At 38.0% G+C, this 16,655-nt stretch overlaps 1 protein-coding gene and 1 long non-coding RNA gene across 13 annotated transcripts in view; one reads left to right on the top strand and one right to left on the bottom strand.

Annotated features, from left to right (window-relative positions):
* The window catches only part of BRSK2 (BR serine/threonine kinase 2), a 467,655-nt gene that overhangs the window by 361,035 nt on the left and 89,965 nt on the right, over positions 1 to 16,655 (top strand). For all 12 annotated transcript variants that reach the window (XM_060687737.2, XM_034416848.3, XM_087880323.1 and 9 more), the window contains exons 7-8: positions 1,499 to 1,567; positions 7,941 to 8,087. In XM_060687737.2, coding sequence (XP_060543720.1) covers positions 1,499 to 1,567; positions 7,941 to 8,087 — 216 coding nt within the window. The remainder of the gene's footprint in view (positions 1 to 1,498; positions 1,568 to 7,940; positions 8,088 to 16,655) is intronic.
* LOC117665211 (uncharacterized) lies at positions 8,702 to 9,399 on the bottom strand. The gene is made up of 2 exons (XR_004591279.1): positions 9,326 to 9,399; positions 8,702 to 8,890 (listed from the first exon to the last, which is right to left on the bottom strand). It is a non-coding gene; the product is annotated as an uncharacterized LOC117665211 (long non-coding RNA).

The following is a 16,655-nucleotide window of genomic DNA, read 5'->3' as shown; positions in this document are numbered from 1 at the left end:
AAGCATATCATCAAACAGTGTGGAACCAGGTTTAGAATCTGCTACAGAACAAAGAATAGCCTTATTAAGTTCAAGGTCAATTTCCCACCGATAGTCAGGCAGATCCTCATAAACAGAAGGTGGAGATTGTTTTCCCATCATCATTCTCCTACAATTGGAAGTCAAAGGACCACTGTCCCTAAATCAAAGCTAATATAGTGCTTTGGGCTAGTAAGTAACAGGTCCTGGTAGACCTGTTCTTTGGTAGTCTTTTAAAGCTTTCCCAGATAAAACCATCTCTTTTTAAAGCTGTCTACCTTTTATCTTTGGGAGTGGAAAACGTGGGTATATGACATCCAGGGCAATCCATATGGCAAAGAAAAATAATAACGATGCAGTAGTTCACCAATTGTCACATTGTATGAATAAGCTCTCTATTATTGAATGGCAACAGCAGCCATAGGATCCTGTTCAATTCATCTCTTAGTGTCAATAAGCATAAACAATGCCACCCTTTTGTAGAGAGAAACCATGTTGTATCTTCCAGCAAAACTGGGATTCTTTTTTTCTTCATTCTTTACAGTTTTTTTTTTTAAAATCTGGTATCAAAAAGAACCTGCCAATATCACTTCAGATGTTCACTCAATGGATATCAGCAACTTCTCCACTATTTTACTAACTAGCCAAAATAATGCTTTTCCAAGCAGATAAGTACCGATGCGATTGAACCCCTAACTTCGTTTACAGCCTTCCTAGTGAATATCTTTTTGCTTGACCTTTTCAGGGCTAACACATATTCTCAGCATTTTAAAAATGTTGTAACTTAGATATCAAAAAAAAAAAGAGCAGAAGTCTTCTTGGACAAAGCAGAGGAGTCTTCCATTCTGCAGAGACTTGGTTCCTGCCCTTCACCCCTGAGGAAATAATCAGTTATTCACTTACAGGATGCACAGAGGCAACAAAAAGAAGATTAAGCTGCATGCTTCGAATTGTAGTTCTTTTAATTGTCATCTGTGCATTCATACTACAATCCCACCTTCTCCACTACAGGTGCCTCAGTTTTAGGTAGCCTGAATGTCCCCTGGACTGCTGCATCTCCTCTAGGGAAAGTGAGGGAACAGGTAGGAATTTTACCCAAGAGTACACATACTAGAGAATGATCTTCCTGCTGACAAGTCCTCCACTCTGTGTAGGCATATCACCCAAATGTGTGAATGTACAAATAAGAGTTTGAAGAACCACCAATACAGGTAAGCAGTCCATTTTCACCTGGGCTCCGTATGCTTGTTCATTAAAGGAGAGGGTTAGAAAGGTTTGGTGGGTAAGCACTGTTGGTAGAATTAATTTGGCTAGTGTTATATCTCGGTGTAATATACCCTATATTTATTTTATATAAAGCTAAATATTTTGTATGTGAAACATAAGGCCCATACTTTGGGGAGAAAATAGTTTTCCATACAATGTAGGTTCATCTGATTGTAATATTTCCCTAATATTCTTTGGTTACCATATTGCACAGGGAGAAAAATATGATGGGAGAAAAGCAGATGTTTGGAGCTGTGGAGTCATTTTGTTTGCATTGTTAGTGGTGAGTTACGATCCTCATTATCTTTACTTTCTTTTTTTTTCCCCTTTCTATTTTCACATTTCAACTTTGGCTTTATCTATATTACTGCCATGTTCTTTCCTGTTTAATCAAGAATGAAATTTACCTGCAAGATTCCCATCATCGAAATGCATGACAAATTATTCTCCTATTTCCCTAAATTGCTGATACTCCTATAATTAGCAGAGGAGTTTTTATTAGAATTCAGACTTTTTTATTGTGCTAAAATAGGGAGGATACCAAAGAGATTATAATTAAAAGATGATCAATAGGTATCATTAATTCTGTAACTCATCCACCATTTATTAATATAATTCAATGATTAATATTTATATCCTATGGTTTCATTTTCTTCTTTAAGTTGTGCATCAGTATCAGAAAGATAGATCTGATTTAAAGTAACAATTATTTCCAGGCATCTAAAGTAAATAACAAACCCCACTCAACATTTAAAATATTAATTGATTTATATGTCAAAAACCAAAACAGGCATATTGAAGGGGCGGGGGGGACCTTTCTAGCCAACCAAACAATATAGACAAATGCTTATACAGAAGGATATTGAAGTTACCAGTATTGCTAAAAAATGAATGTCTGATAGCAATGGCAGCTGCAAATGACCCTAGCCATTCCAGGGCCATCTTAACATCATTATGGGCCCCAGACAAAGCAATGTACTGGGGCCCCTATGACTACTCACAGGAATAAAAATGTAAATGGTCGATAAAATTAAACATATATTTATTTTATTGGCACTTCCAACAAAATCAATGTTGAAAAACAAAACAGTACTCAGTAAGCCGTACAATTGCTGAATTTATATGATACAAGGCGGATTGAAGGGTTAACATACACAGATTAGTATGGGACCCCTACGCTCATGGGGCCCACGGGCAAGTGGTGGGTTGCTACCGGTTCGGTCTGGATCTTGCAAACCGGTAGAAACGGCGGTGGGAGGCTCCGCCCACCCACCCAGACGTCATCACAGATGCTCTGCACATGTGCAGAAGCGCTAGGCACGAGCGAAGCAAGCGCACACACACACACGCTCTCATTGCAAACCGGTAGCGAACGTAAATGGAACCCATCCTGCATCAGGCCCATGCGTTAAGGCAGCCCTGAGCCACACTTCTGGAGATATTTGGTGAATTGCCAGCTAACAGCAAAAGAATATTTTCATCCTCTGAACTGGTGCAAGAATGGAATTAAGAAAGGCATGATTAGGTTTACTTGCCACACCATAAGAAAGGACAGTTCAAAAGTGCATGACAGATGGTTACTATATATATTTTTTTCCAGTGTTCAGGGACAGGGGCGTTACTGAATCTCCTTTCTAACAGTGAAGATGGCAAAACATTGACAGACAAAAGTGAAACCTCTCCTCTGGATTGGACTATGAATGTTGGCTAAATACTTGACAAGGGAGGAGAGTCTCGCAAAGAAGCCTGCTCCATATAGAAACAGAGTTTTGCTTAACTTGAGACAGATACCAGTGTCAAGGACACTGTTTCATCTCAAACAATGGTCCCTCATAGGCAAATGAAGTCAGATGGTGGGGTAATGTAATGTTTTAAATCTCTGATGATGATGATGATGATGATGATGATGATGATGATGATGATGATGACGATGATGATGCCTTCTACCATGAGCATATAAATCAGAAAAGCCAAAGTACAGCCAAAACAAAAAATAATTTAATCCAATATTTGAAATGGCAACACTTCATTTCAATCTTTACAGAAATAAGGCCAGATTGTAGTCCCAACAGGGTTTCTGATATGCGCTGGGATGCTTGCAAATTCTCAAAAAATTAGGTTGAGCTACTTTTATGGACTTTTAAGTTATGACAATAAATATGTACCTTGTGTAGCAGGTGGCTAATGACATTGGCTCTCAGTTATTTTTTTATTGTGGCTGGAACGTGGTTACTGGCATTACAGTTAATGAAATGCAAAATTGCATTTATGAGTCCTAATGGTGACCTTCCTTTGCTTTTGATTCCAGGATGCTGAAGTTGGAAAGATATGCCCAAATATTTAAAAAGTTTGTTTTGATCAATGCTAAAGCCATTAATTTTCCAAGAATGGCAATGAATAACAGACCTTTTAGAAAAAGTGATTAGCTCTGTAATAGTTGAGCACTGTAGATAGTTTTTTTTTTTTTAATTTGATTTATATGCCACCCTTCTCCGGAGACTCAGGGCGGCTTACAATGCGTTAAGCAATAGCCTTCATACTTTTGTATATTTATACAAAGTCAGCTTATTGCCCCCACAAACTGGGTCTTCATTTTACCTACCTTAGAAAGGATGGAAGGCTGAGTCAACCTTGAGCCTGGTGAGATTCGAATTTACAGTAATTGCAGACAGCTGGTGTTAATCACAATGCTTTTAGTCTGCTGAGCCACCAGGCCCAGTTTGATCTAATAGTTAAGGCATCAGGCTAGAAAGCAGATACCATGAGTTCTAGTCCCTACTAGAAGCTACAAAGCTAGCTGGGTGATCTTGAGTCAATTATTTTCTCTCGGACTAAGGAAGCAGGCAATCGCAAACCACTTCTGAAAAACTGCAGGTATTAAAAAAAATAATAAGAAGAAGCTTTTTCCTAGCTACAATAAAGGACAAAGAGCAGGAGACTCCAGTTCAGCTCTACTAGTATTAGGAGAGGAGGATACCTGTCCCATTCTTACTATAAAAGGACAATCTTTTGCAAAGTAAATTGAGTTAGAACAGAAAGTGAAAGTGATACCAAAATGCGACCTTGCTCCACTCTTGTGTGGATGTGGATTATGGATGAAAGTGGAGCACTACAGAGAGCATGCATCCCATTGTTTTTTGTATTTTGTTATGATCAGCACCAAAGGTATCCATCAATAGAAGATTCAGTTCTTCTCCCAAGAGCCTGGCTCTAGGGATCAGATCAAAGACACTGGTATTTATAAATTTTTTAAAAGCAATGTAAAGAATCCTTCAGAGGTGGCTGATACATTTTTCTATTTGATGGTGAAGAATAAGGTACTGCTGGCCTTCCCTAAAACTGGCTTTTTTCTTCAGCAGGGAGTTGTTTTGTACCATCTAATCTGTGACTTTTTGAAGAAAAGTATCTAGTGCATGGCTTGGCTTACAACATTCAATAGGCCAATGGGGGAAAAGTTAACCAAGCCTTTCCTATTTTCTTTCCCTTTTTTTTTTTTTTTTTACATTTTTAAACTTTTTTTTTTTTTACATTAGGGCCATTCTAATGCATGTACAAGGATGCCAGGACTGGGATCCACCAGCCTAGGTTTGCATTTAGCATTTCTTTTAAGGCTCAGTGCACTGAAGTTAAAAACTACTGCTTTTCTGTGGTGGTGCTGGTATTTTAGAATAACTGCCGGAAAGAGATCCTCCAGAGAGCACCCCTTTCTTGATAGTTTTCAGTAAACTGATGAGAAGTGAATTGTTTCAGAAGGCCTTGTGTTTCTCCAGTGAGATGGGCTGTCGCAGAATAAGAATCCATTACATCAGTTGTAGCTTGGCCAGAGGACTCTCGTGTTGGCAGGTTCTCTTTGAGACCAGGTCACAAGACATGATCAGTAAGCACACGAGGTTGTGAGGCTTTTGAAGGCACTTCAGGTGTGCTGTTCGGTTGCAAATGGGAAGGGTGAAATGTCTGTCTGCCTCATTGTAGAGAGCCAGGAAGAGAATATTCAGAATCTGAATGAGCAAAATGAGCAGCAGGGAATAGTACTACAAAAGACTCAGGCTGGCCTCCCCCTGATTCACTGGGATATAAGAAGGTGCAGAGAAAAAGCACAATCAGACTTTCAAGATTTGGTTATTGCAGCTTGTCTCAATAAAGTATCGTTCTAGTTTTCCTGTAGAACTGGTTTCCTGATCTGGATTTACCTCATAGAGCTGACACACATCTTGATAGATGAACAGCATCAATAAATGTGTACCAACCCAGCTGTAAAATCTTCTATTGACTTAGGTAAAGAAAGGTGAAGTTGAGGTTGCAAGTTCATCTGCAGTACCCAGTTTTATCTTACTCAAATCATCTAAATGAGACATACCTTGCTTCTGGGTTTCTGTTCTGTCCCCATACCACACACGCACCCCCACAGACTGCCCGGAGTTAATAAGCCACATAACAAAACTCTTTGAAGATAAAGCTGGCAGCAACCCAGTGGCTAGCTGCCAATTCAGACTTTATTCACACAAAACAAAGATTAGACTGCAAGCATTCTGATAAAACAGGCAGAGTTTCAACAATACAAGGATTAATCCAAATGCCGTCCGATAAAGCAGACAAAGTCCAGTAACGCAGAGATCATGGATTATTTCTAGTTTTTGCTCATCACAAACTGAACCGGCCACCACACCCACATTTATACCCTGTGGGGTGTGGTCCAGTGACTCAGCTAATCTCTGGCACGCCTTCCCCTCTGCTGCGCACGCTTCTCCCTGCGCCTCTGCCGAGGGTCCAGCCAGCACTTATCTTCTTCGTCGCTGTCCACCTGTGGCTGCGGGGACGTGCTTGGCTCTAAGCCTATCTTTTGGCCTTCGGTGTCCTCCGGAGGCATTGCCAGAGAGGAGGGTCCTGGAGAGGGAAGCCTTGCCAACTCCTCTCCCTCACTCTCAGAGTCTGCATCTGTCGATAGCCCAGGCTCAGGTAATGGAGCCACAACAGTTTCTGCATGCCAGATTGAGAGCCGAACTGAATCAAGTGTTTTAATTAAGATGTGTTTGAATTAATGAATAATAAGGGTAGTGTTAGCTCTTCCAATTCTCTGAAAATGTTGATTTATTCATCATTTGGCAATCATTTAAATAAGCCTTTTAACTAGTTTTCTTTGTGAGCAGTGTCGATCAGAGATTCTAGTAAGGGCTCACAAGTGCAATCTTTATTATCACTACTCAATATTATGAGATCATATACACCACTGAGAGAAGAATTGCTTACCTCATTACAGGAAAAGGGTTTGGCTTTGGGCCTGTAATTCAATTTAGTGACCTACGCTCAGTAACATTTAAAAAAAAATCTTTTGGTAAAGTTGAAAAGCACTAAGGAGATGGTTGGTTAAACTTTAATAAAATTCTGCCTATCTCTCTTGCAAGCCACAGATGCAGAGATAGCTCTCACTCTTGCCCTAGTCATTTTTTATACATTATATTAATACAGAATTTTGAGTTAGATTTTGAAGCAACAAATATGACTGCAAAATTGTATCGATTTATGTTTTTTCTCGCTATCATATAATTTCAGTCAGACAAATCAGTAAAATAAGACCTGTTAACAATTCTCCAAAAGCAAGAACAAATAAACATAAAAAAATGCAAGCACTCATAATCTAATCCAAGGAATTATAATCTTAGCATTTGAATTGTTTTGTTTTTCCTCCCAGAATATTAACATAGAAATAAAAATTGATTAGGCATCGTATTTGATATTAAAATAGATTCCTGAGGAAATTCATATTCTAATCAGTGGCTTTTGTTTTTAATTTTGTCTTAATTGGATATTATGGTCATGCATAGATGAATTAATAGGGCAATATTCCAGTCAAATTCTCCTGTATTTTTTCCCTAAACCCATCGAAAGTTTTGCAATCACTTACATTTACATATGAACTTTTTGCCATGTAAGGAGCATGCATATATTGTGGTACTAGAATGATTTTGCCTAACTCTGACTCTTAAGAGCCTATGATCCAAGTCTCCTGATTTAGCATTCAAACCTTATGAGTGTGTCTCATTGATTCCCCCACTCCCAATTGGAAGTAACATAATGTGAATAAATAATATTTAAACTAATATAGCAAGAAAGGTAATGTGAACTGTCTTATTTATTTTTATTTTTTTGGCTAATCTCTGGAATCCATTCATTTTATGAATTTCTTCATTTTACTCATGCATAACTTGCATTCATTTTAATAAAGTCCACTCAAATCAATATTTTCACTTCTATGAAACTTCAGAGAGCTCTAATTATCAACTGTGGACATCCCTATCCTTCATGACTTATAGGCAGTCTTTTGTAATATAAACAATTTTTAAAATTACTTTGCCCATTCATTCTATAATCAGAGTAGCTTTCCTCCTTTATTTAATGTAAATTTGCACAATAACTTGCTGCAATAAATATCCATTGCTAAAAAAGTTTGCCTAGGAGAATCAAGGTATTGGGACTACAGCTACAACGGATAATTTGCATGAAAACTATTCTGCTATGTTGTTTCTCACTGTCAAATTGTTCCCTATTCCAATCTTGGTTTGTGAGACAGTCTCCCGCCATTCTGCTTGTACCTTTTTCATTCTGTAATTGATTTTGCTCAGCCATATTGTTTCCCTTCTTTTCTCACGCTGCTCCAGGGTGCTCTGCCGTTCGATGATGATAACTTGAGGCAGCTGTTGGAGAAAGTGAAACGTGGCGTGTTCCATATGCCACATTTCATTCCCCCAGATTGTCAGAATCTCTTACGAGGGATGATTGAAGTGGATGCCTCGAAACGGTTGACAGTAAGGAAACAAGTCATTGCTATCTCATGCTTTTTGCTTTCAAAGCCATCCAGTAACTCAACAAGCCTTCTGAAACGGGGTCCTTGCAGTTATTTTGGATTATAACTCTGAAGGCCTCCAGTGATTAGGGAAGATGGGAATTGTACATCAGAACATCTAGAAGGACACAAACTCATATATATATTATTTAATGCCAGTGTTCTGCAGTAACATAAATGTAAATGCTGACTCAGAATTTCAGCACCCTCAGATAAATGTGTTTTCATTTTAGGTTGTTTAAATGAGATTTTTAAAAGAATACAAGTTTTTACTTCTTATGGACATGGAAACAAAACTTGGAAATTCTAGGAGACAAAAAAATATGTTCTATGTACAAAATGAAACTTTGTTTTTATTTTCGTGTCAGCTGTAGATTGATCCGATATATAACAACTGAAATAGTGTTCACGCTCAGGGTTAAAACCTACTTTTTGTGATGTCAATTACATTATAATGGATTTTGAGCAATTGTATCTCATAAGTAGTTATTTCTTCTTAAAATAGGATCCAGCTGGTCAGAAGCCATTTATACTTAAATCCCCATCATAAGGAATTGATCATTTCAATGGCCGAGGTTGGCATCCAACATTTTTATTTAGAAACGTACATGTATTATTTTTAGTTCTGTGGCTTGCTGATGTCAGTTTTGCAATTTGTAATTTGTGCTCATTAGGTCTTTTCTTTCTGGTACATGATGGAAACATTTAAAAGATACAGTTTACAAATCGACAATATGAAGCAGTCGCTCAAGGAGATAGGGACAGCTGTTCAAATAAAAGCGTAAACACATTATCACATACTAAAAGTCCTTCCAGAATAAAATCTATTCAGCATCAGTGAAAAAGAGAATTCCAAAAGCTGAACATAACTACTAAGAACATTCAACATTGCAAAGTTATTTACTTATTTACTCGATTTATAAGGCCACCCAATACCATACAAACAATGTGTTTCTTCAAAGTGCAGTCTTACTCCCTTTCAAATTAATACTGATATTTTCACAGTGATTGTGTGAAAATGTCTGACCATGTTTTTCACATATATGGCAAACACTCTAAATTGGACTACGTGATACACAGAAAGGGAACTTTTAGCACTCCCAATAAATTAGCAACCATTCATTGTAATTCCATCCTCCCTTTACTTTCGCAGCAAAACCTTAAAATCGAAGCCTTTCTTGTCAAAATCAGTTGCCCTACCTTGACCCTTACTTGTCATTTTAAAGTAAGTAAACAGCAACAAAATGTTGATCCCTGAATCTGTTAAAACAAGAAGAGGAAGAAGCTGTAAATATCTTGGCAACAACAAGCTGGAATGTGTGATGTCATAATAAAGTTGTATTTCAGACATAACAGGAATCCAAATAGAGGCTGGTTTTACATAATATATTTCAAATTCCTAATCAGAAAATGGTTTCACAATGAGATAAAGATTCCCGGAATATATTTTAAGGATTTTTTTTAAAAAAAATCCTGTGATATAAATATTTAATATAAATAGTAAAAGTATTGAAATAAGTACCTTTTATAGATGTCCTTACAAGTTTTCAAAAAAGGAAAAAAACATAATGTACCCTTAGAATATTAACAGAGGATCTTTTGCAGATCCTACAAAACATTTATTAATTCTCTTTTTCTATGACGGGACCCAAAAAGTGGACAAACTGACATGAAAGAGTAGTTTCTCGCCTTTTTCTTTATTTATAAAATCTGTTTATCACATCAGTCTTCACAGACTTTAGGCAGTTTTAGGAGAGGGTTCAAAAACTACACTTTCAGGTAGGCCTTTTAGAATATCATCATATGTATTTTATGGATTTCATAATTATATGATTTTATTATGGTAATAACTTGCCCAGTTATTGAAAATGGGTAACATATGCATTTTCTAAATAAATAAAATAGTTTTTGCTCTAGTCATGACTTAGCAACTGCTTCTAGACTTGGAACTTACTGTAAGTCTTTCTGACTTGGAAACTGTCACTTCTACCACATGGACAAATCTTCAAATGTGATCCATGAAGAATCTTGAAATAAGGAATATAAAGAATGTAGGGCCTGGTCCTGTTTTTATCTTTATTAACTGCATTTGCATCTGAACTAATTAATGATTAGTTCTCTTCATTACAGGCACACAAATGTGGCAACAGGTGGAATAATCTACATGTGGCACACAGTGGTAATTTACATGCCAAGAATACCAAAATAAGTTTATTTAGTGACTCAATTTATGGATTAACCCCCACATCCAAAAATATTAACTAGAAAGTTGCAAATTCTTCAAATTAGTAAAACTGGATCAATCAACTTTTAGCTGAGAACAATCCATGAATTTTATATAAGCTGCTTTGACCTCAGTGGAGGAAAAAACAGGATACAACTGCATTATAAGCAATCAGAAGAAAACTTTTTTCTCAGAATGTATGAACTGATAATATGTTAGATTAGCAATGTGATTCCTTTGGCTCTTCAGATATTACTGAATAATAATAATAATAATAATAATAATAATAATAATAACAACAACAACAACAACAACAACAGCAGCAGCAGCAGCAGCAGCAGCAGCAACAACAACAACAACAACAACAACAACAACTTTATTGTCATTGTACGTGTATACACAGTATACCCATACAACGAAATTCACTTAACACCCAAAGACCAGGTCCAACACATATAACAATCCCCAAACACACTCCCACCCATCACAATTCCCCACCCCTAAACCACCCAAACATCCACACAACACACCAAGTAATGCTGTCCAACAGCTCACTGATGGTGGCCCTTTAGTTCATTGTTGAGTGCAATTATAGCTCTAAAAACTATTCAGAAAACATGTGGTCCGAGTTTTAATTGTTCTGCATCTTCTGCCAGAAGGCAACAGTCCAAAAAGATTGTAAGCAGGATGGGAAGAGTCTCTGAGAATGTTATGCAACTTTCTCAAACAGCGATATTCGAAGATGTCATCCAGGGCTGGTAGCTGGAGTCCAATGATATTCTGGACAGTTTTAATGATTCTCTGTAGAGCTATTTTATGAATCATGTCAGCATAACAGATAAGCCAGATAGGGAACGCAACCAGATAAGCTCATTTTACTTTGTTATAAAGCTACATTAATAGAATCTTGCAAATCTGAAAGTACAATTCTCCTGTTGTTTCCTTTTAGCCCAGAAACTTTGTGCCTCTTGCCCCAACAATTCTCCAGCTGTGAGCTATGTTGTCTCTTATCTGACTGTTCCCCAGGCTGTGTCTCTTCATCCCTTTTCCCAAGGTCTTTTCCATATATTATTAAACTGTACAACTTCCAGCAGTCTCAACCAGGATGGGCAACTCTTAATTCTGAAAGATCTGAATGCTCAGTTTTCTCATCCCTGAAACAGATATTGGATTTCCAAAATTCTAAGGAAACAGGAAAGTCATGCAAACTTCAAAACTAAGCTGTCTGAGCTATGCAATTAACCTTGAGAGGAGTAAATTTTATCCTAACAGGCTCACACTTGTTTGGAGTTAAACCAAATCAATAAATTGACTAAATAAATTTAAACAAATTAAATGTCACTCTGTATCATCCAAATAATTTACCTAAGGATGAACTGTCCCTTCTAATATTTGTGATCAAGATATAAGCCTAGAGATATCTCAATAAAATTGAACTCTTTTAATACTGCATAGATCAGGGGTCTGCAACCTTAAACACTCTAAAAGCCATTTGGACCAGTTTCCACAGAAAATAAACCATGGAGAGCCACAAAACCTGGGTGGGAGTGGCCAACTCAACGTCACTCACTTCCACCAGTCACATGACCCCCCACTAGCCACGCCTACCCAGCTGGTCATTAGGGCAGAGAACCGGTTGTTAAAAAACACCGGGAACCACAAAACCCTTTTGACATCTCTCTCTCCCTCCCTCTCTCTATGTATCTCTCTATGTCTCTCTCTGTGTGTATCTCTCTGTCTCTGCCCCTACCACTTTTCCATCACCTGCAGTCGCCCTTACCTTCTCAGGCCAGGTGAGGAGTGACTGGGAGGGCGAGGGACGGGGCCAGCCAGTGGTAGGATCACCTGACAGGGAGCCACAGCAGAGGGCCCAAAGAGTCGCATGTGGCTCCAGAGCCACAGGTTGCTGATACCTGTCATAGATAGATCAGTTTTCATATCCCACTTTAGAGTTACAGGGAACACTAAAAATATGACCCCAAAGTTCCCAAGACATCCCTTCTTATGTGCAGCTGCCATTCAGAGTTGAGATAATTGACTGAGGAATAAGATGTTTCAATCAATCAAGCTGTGCAAACTCAGTCAAAAATTGATCTGTCCTATTTATAATTTTTCATAATTAGGGTATCCCCAACTATCAAGTTGCCCATTGCAAGTAGAAGGTGCCAATTGTTTCTGGAGGACAAGAAGGGACAGCATAGTCCTCTACTTGTCCCCAATCCATACTCTGTATTTTCCTGTTCCACATTGAAAGCAGCATTTTCCAGTTTGTGCTGGTTCAATCTTTGCCATCTACTTTGTTTGCTGTGCTTCTTGTCTTCTAAGCAAAGATTTTGACTATTATCAATCTCCAGAGTTTCCCATCTTTTCCTCAATAAGATCTACTGTAGCTTCTGTTACAAGTCTTTTACAATATCATAGTGATCATAAAGCTTTCTTTGCAAAACATCCCCAATTTAGAACTTCAGAAGTATAGATACATGTATGCTTGCTTGCTTGTGTATGTGTGTGTGTGTGTATGTATGTATGTATGTATGTATGTATGTATGTATGTATGTATGGTATTTGTTTTCTGAGGTTTTCGCGGGTGTTTATATGTAGGTCTTTGGTTATTCGGGTTTTCTCCCGTGTAAAATTGGAAATGTCTTGGCGACGTTTTGACAAAGTCTCATTTGTCATCTTCAGGCTGGTGTCTTCGGCTTCGTGCTTGTGCGAGGAAAGTGTGATCGGAGCTGCCGTTTCTCTATAAATATTGGTGGGGAGGTGTGGGGTGCTGACTTTGTTGCTGTGAGCAGGTTGGTTGCCTGTGTTGCTACATCCTGATTAGTTGATGGAGTTGATGTTTGCAGATTAGTCAGCTGTTTCGTAACATCCTGTGTGGGTGAGGTCCTTGATGGGTGCCCATTAGTCTTTTGTGTTTTAACGACCTGGGTAATGGGCTGTGGTATTTTGTGGTATCCTGAGTTTTTTGATGTAATGTCCTGAGCAGATGGTTATGATGCCACATCCTGGGCTTTGGTTTGGCTCTGAGTTTGAGGTCTTGCCATGTGTTCATGGCGTGTGTCAGGAAGAGCTTGCTACCTGTTAGAAAAGAAAAAAGCCCAGAATCGAGTGGATGTGATTCTACTGAGCTGGTGCTGCAGAAAAACCTTGGTTACGTAAGGAAAACCTGGCTAGAAGAAAAACACACATAAACCCTACGAAGAAGTAAGAAAATAGATATTATACCTTTACAGGGAGGATACATAAGATATGGGTGTGGCCTACTGATGAAAGCAAACGAGCTAGAAATAGATCTATATAGGTCTCCCACCTAGCAGGAAGAGCTTGCTAGCTGTTAGAAAAGAAAAAAGAATCAAGTGGATGTGATTCTACTGAGCTGGTGCTGCAGAAAAACCTTGGTTACGTAGGGAAAACCTGGCTAGAAGAAAAACACACATAAACCCTACGAAGAAGTAAGAATATATATATATATATATATATATATATATATATATGTCTCTTTTTCTTTTTCGTAGAATATGCATATATATATATATATATATATATATATATATATATATATATATATATATATATATATATATATATATATATATATATATATATATATATATATATATATATATATATAATTTATATTTCGCTGATAAAGAATATATAATTTTTCTTTCTCTGAATTACTGTCATTTGGCTTTCAAAACATGATTGTTATTATAATTATTATTATTATTATTTCAAAGGTGTACCATTACATCATTTTTCCAACCATAGAAGGTCATTTGGGCTATTTGGGAGCGGGTAAGAAACCCTTCTATCTCAAATACCTGGAAAAATGGTGAAACAGTACATTGGTTGACTTTTGAAAAAGAACCGTAAAATGAGTAGCTCAGGGAAAGAAAAATAGTCATTTAAAAAGTAGAACTTGGCAGATTTAAAACCGGTAAAGTTCTGCACTGCAGGGAAATGTTATAACTACTGTGCCAGTAGAAAAGAACTGTAACATAAATGGCAAAAGCAACCATATTGAGATAAAACTGGGAAAATACCACCACCACCACCCCCCAAAAAAGTGAAGCTGATTGTTGTGTCTGAATATATCTGTATTTTAATATTTTAACTTTGTATATCTAAATTTAATTAATGTTACATGTATAAGGCATACGTATACATGCACGTACTTTCAAAAGTATTTATGTCCAGTGAGACTTGGACCACAGAAAGAAAAGCAATTAGCAGTTGTTTTCTTGGCATGGAAAGTTGGAAAGATACAACAGCAGGGAATTGCACAGTGAGGCCTGCAATAGCCAGCGGTCTGGACTGAACATCTGGCAACGTGTGCTATAGCATCCTAACCTGGCCAGAATTTTCTTAAAACAGTTTAAATATTTAGCTTTAATTTTTCATTAAATATTTAAGCTGGCATCAGCACAGCATAGGTACAGTTTAAGGATGTGAAATAGATATGTCTTAAATTTGACCCAAGCAGAGTCAGGTTTATAAATAATCACAAAAATCCTAAACGTATTTTTAAAGGAGACCTCCTGACTTTCTCACCTACATTTAACTCGATTGCTTTTCCTTTAGATTGCTTTCCTCTCGATTGCTTTCCTTTTTTCTTTCATACATTGAACATTTTAAAAAAAATAGTTCAGGATTTTTCATATTGATTATTATAGAGTACAGATTAAACCACTGATTTTGTTGTACCTTTCTGAGCCTCCCGGTCACAGTCTCAAAGCAGTCTTCGTTTTTTTTTGTTTTTTGTTTTTTTTTTTTTTTGTTCTATTCCCTCACATTTTCATGCAGATTATTTTGACTTGCCAGTTCTCATTAGCTGGAAATGAGGTGGAAAATAATGAGAGCAAAACAGCTGCCATAGTTCTTGCAGGCCAATTTAGTAGGTCTCTGATCTCATACACTCCGCTAATAGGATTTAAACATTGTTCCAATTGTCTGTCTACCCCTAAGTCATACGTACTACTGAGCCATCTGCACAACTCATACTGACTCATACTATCTTATAAACTCACACTGTCATATGGGATCCATTGACTATTCAGAAGGGAGTCTGTTTCCTTTATTAAAATTATAACCATGTTGATTTTGTCTTGATAAGTCAGAACAAGTGCGATGTACGAACATACTTAAGAATAATGGAAAGTTTGCCAGTGTTACCGTAGGGTATGGACATCTTTGGAGGACATCTCATGCATGCTTGGACTTTGCTGCCCTACCTAGCCAGTGAAAGCAGTAAAAATTAAGATTGGTTGAGTAAAGATAGGGGTTAAACTGCCTCCCAAAAGGCAGCCAGATTTTTTTCCCCATCATGTAATGTAGTAATGTAGTAATACTCCTTACTTTACTCATTACATTACTTTGTCAAATTCACGGCGTCACGTTGCCATCACATGACATTTTGTGACATTTTTCTCATTCACGGAACTGGGTTGGGTATGGCTTGTACATGACGCATTCAGCCTGCAGAACACCAGTTTGACACCTCTGATTTAGATTATCTACTCCAACCTAATTTCAGGTACTGTTATGGGAGGGATGTTATTTTGGTCAGTTTGGTGAATGATCAACACTGAATAAACAGTTGGATTTTATTGCTTTGATTTCTTTCAAGCCTGTCTGTGGTTTTCAGTACTAACCAGAGTGTCTCAGATTACCTGGCTGAGATTGGATTTTAAGGCTTGTTCTGCGGTCAATGGCAGGGGTGTCAAACTCAATTTCATTGAGGGCCACATCAGGGCTGTGGTTGACCTCGGGGGGCCAGGCATGGGTGGTGGGTGGGTGGGTGTGGCCAACTGGGTGGGCATGGCCAGCTTGACGGCATTCCCCCAAATGCTGGCATGCTTCCTCTTCGCACTGGGTAGACCGGGCCAAAGCCATGCTGGCCCGATGTTTCCTCTTCACATTGGGTAGACCGGGCCAAAGCCATGTTGGCCCCATGTTTCCTCTTTGCATTGGATAGACCGGGCCGAAGCCATGTTGGCCCCATGTTTCCTCTTCGCATTGGGTAGACCGGGCCAAAGCAATACAGGACGGCCTCTTAAATTTTCCAGGACGGCCCAATGAGCCGGATCTGGCTCATGGGTCTTGTGTTTGACACCCCTGGTCTACTGTATGGCCTATGTTCTGTGGTAGCTATCGTCTTTCTTGGAATTACAGGTTACCAGTACAGGTTGTCCTTGACTTATGACCACCACTGAGTCCAAAATTTCTGTTGCTTACTGAAACATTTGTGAAGTGAATTTTGCCTCATTTTGCAAGCTTTCTTGCCACAGTTGTTAAACGAAT

The sequence above is a fragment of the Pantherophis guttatus genome, chromosome 1 (assembly GCF_059756535.1).
Source record: "Pantherophis guttatus breed Tessera chromosome 1, ASM5975653v1, whole genome shotgun sequence".
Taxonomy (NCBI): domain Eukaryota; kingdom Metazoa; phylum Chordata; class Lepidosauria; order Squamata; family Colubridae; genus Pantherophis; species Pantherophis guttatus.
The sequence above is the reverse complement of the archived record's forward strand: the minus strand, read 5'-3'. Positions and strand labels throughout refer to the sequence as shown.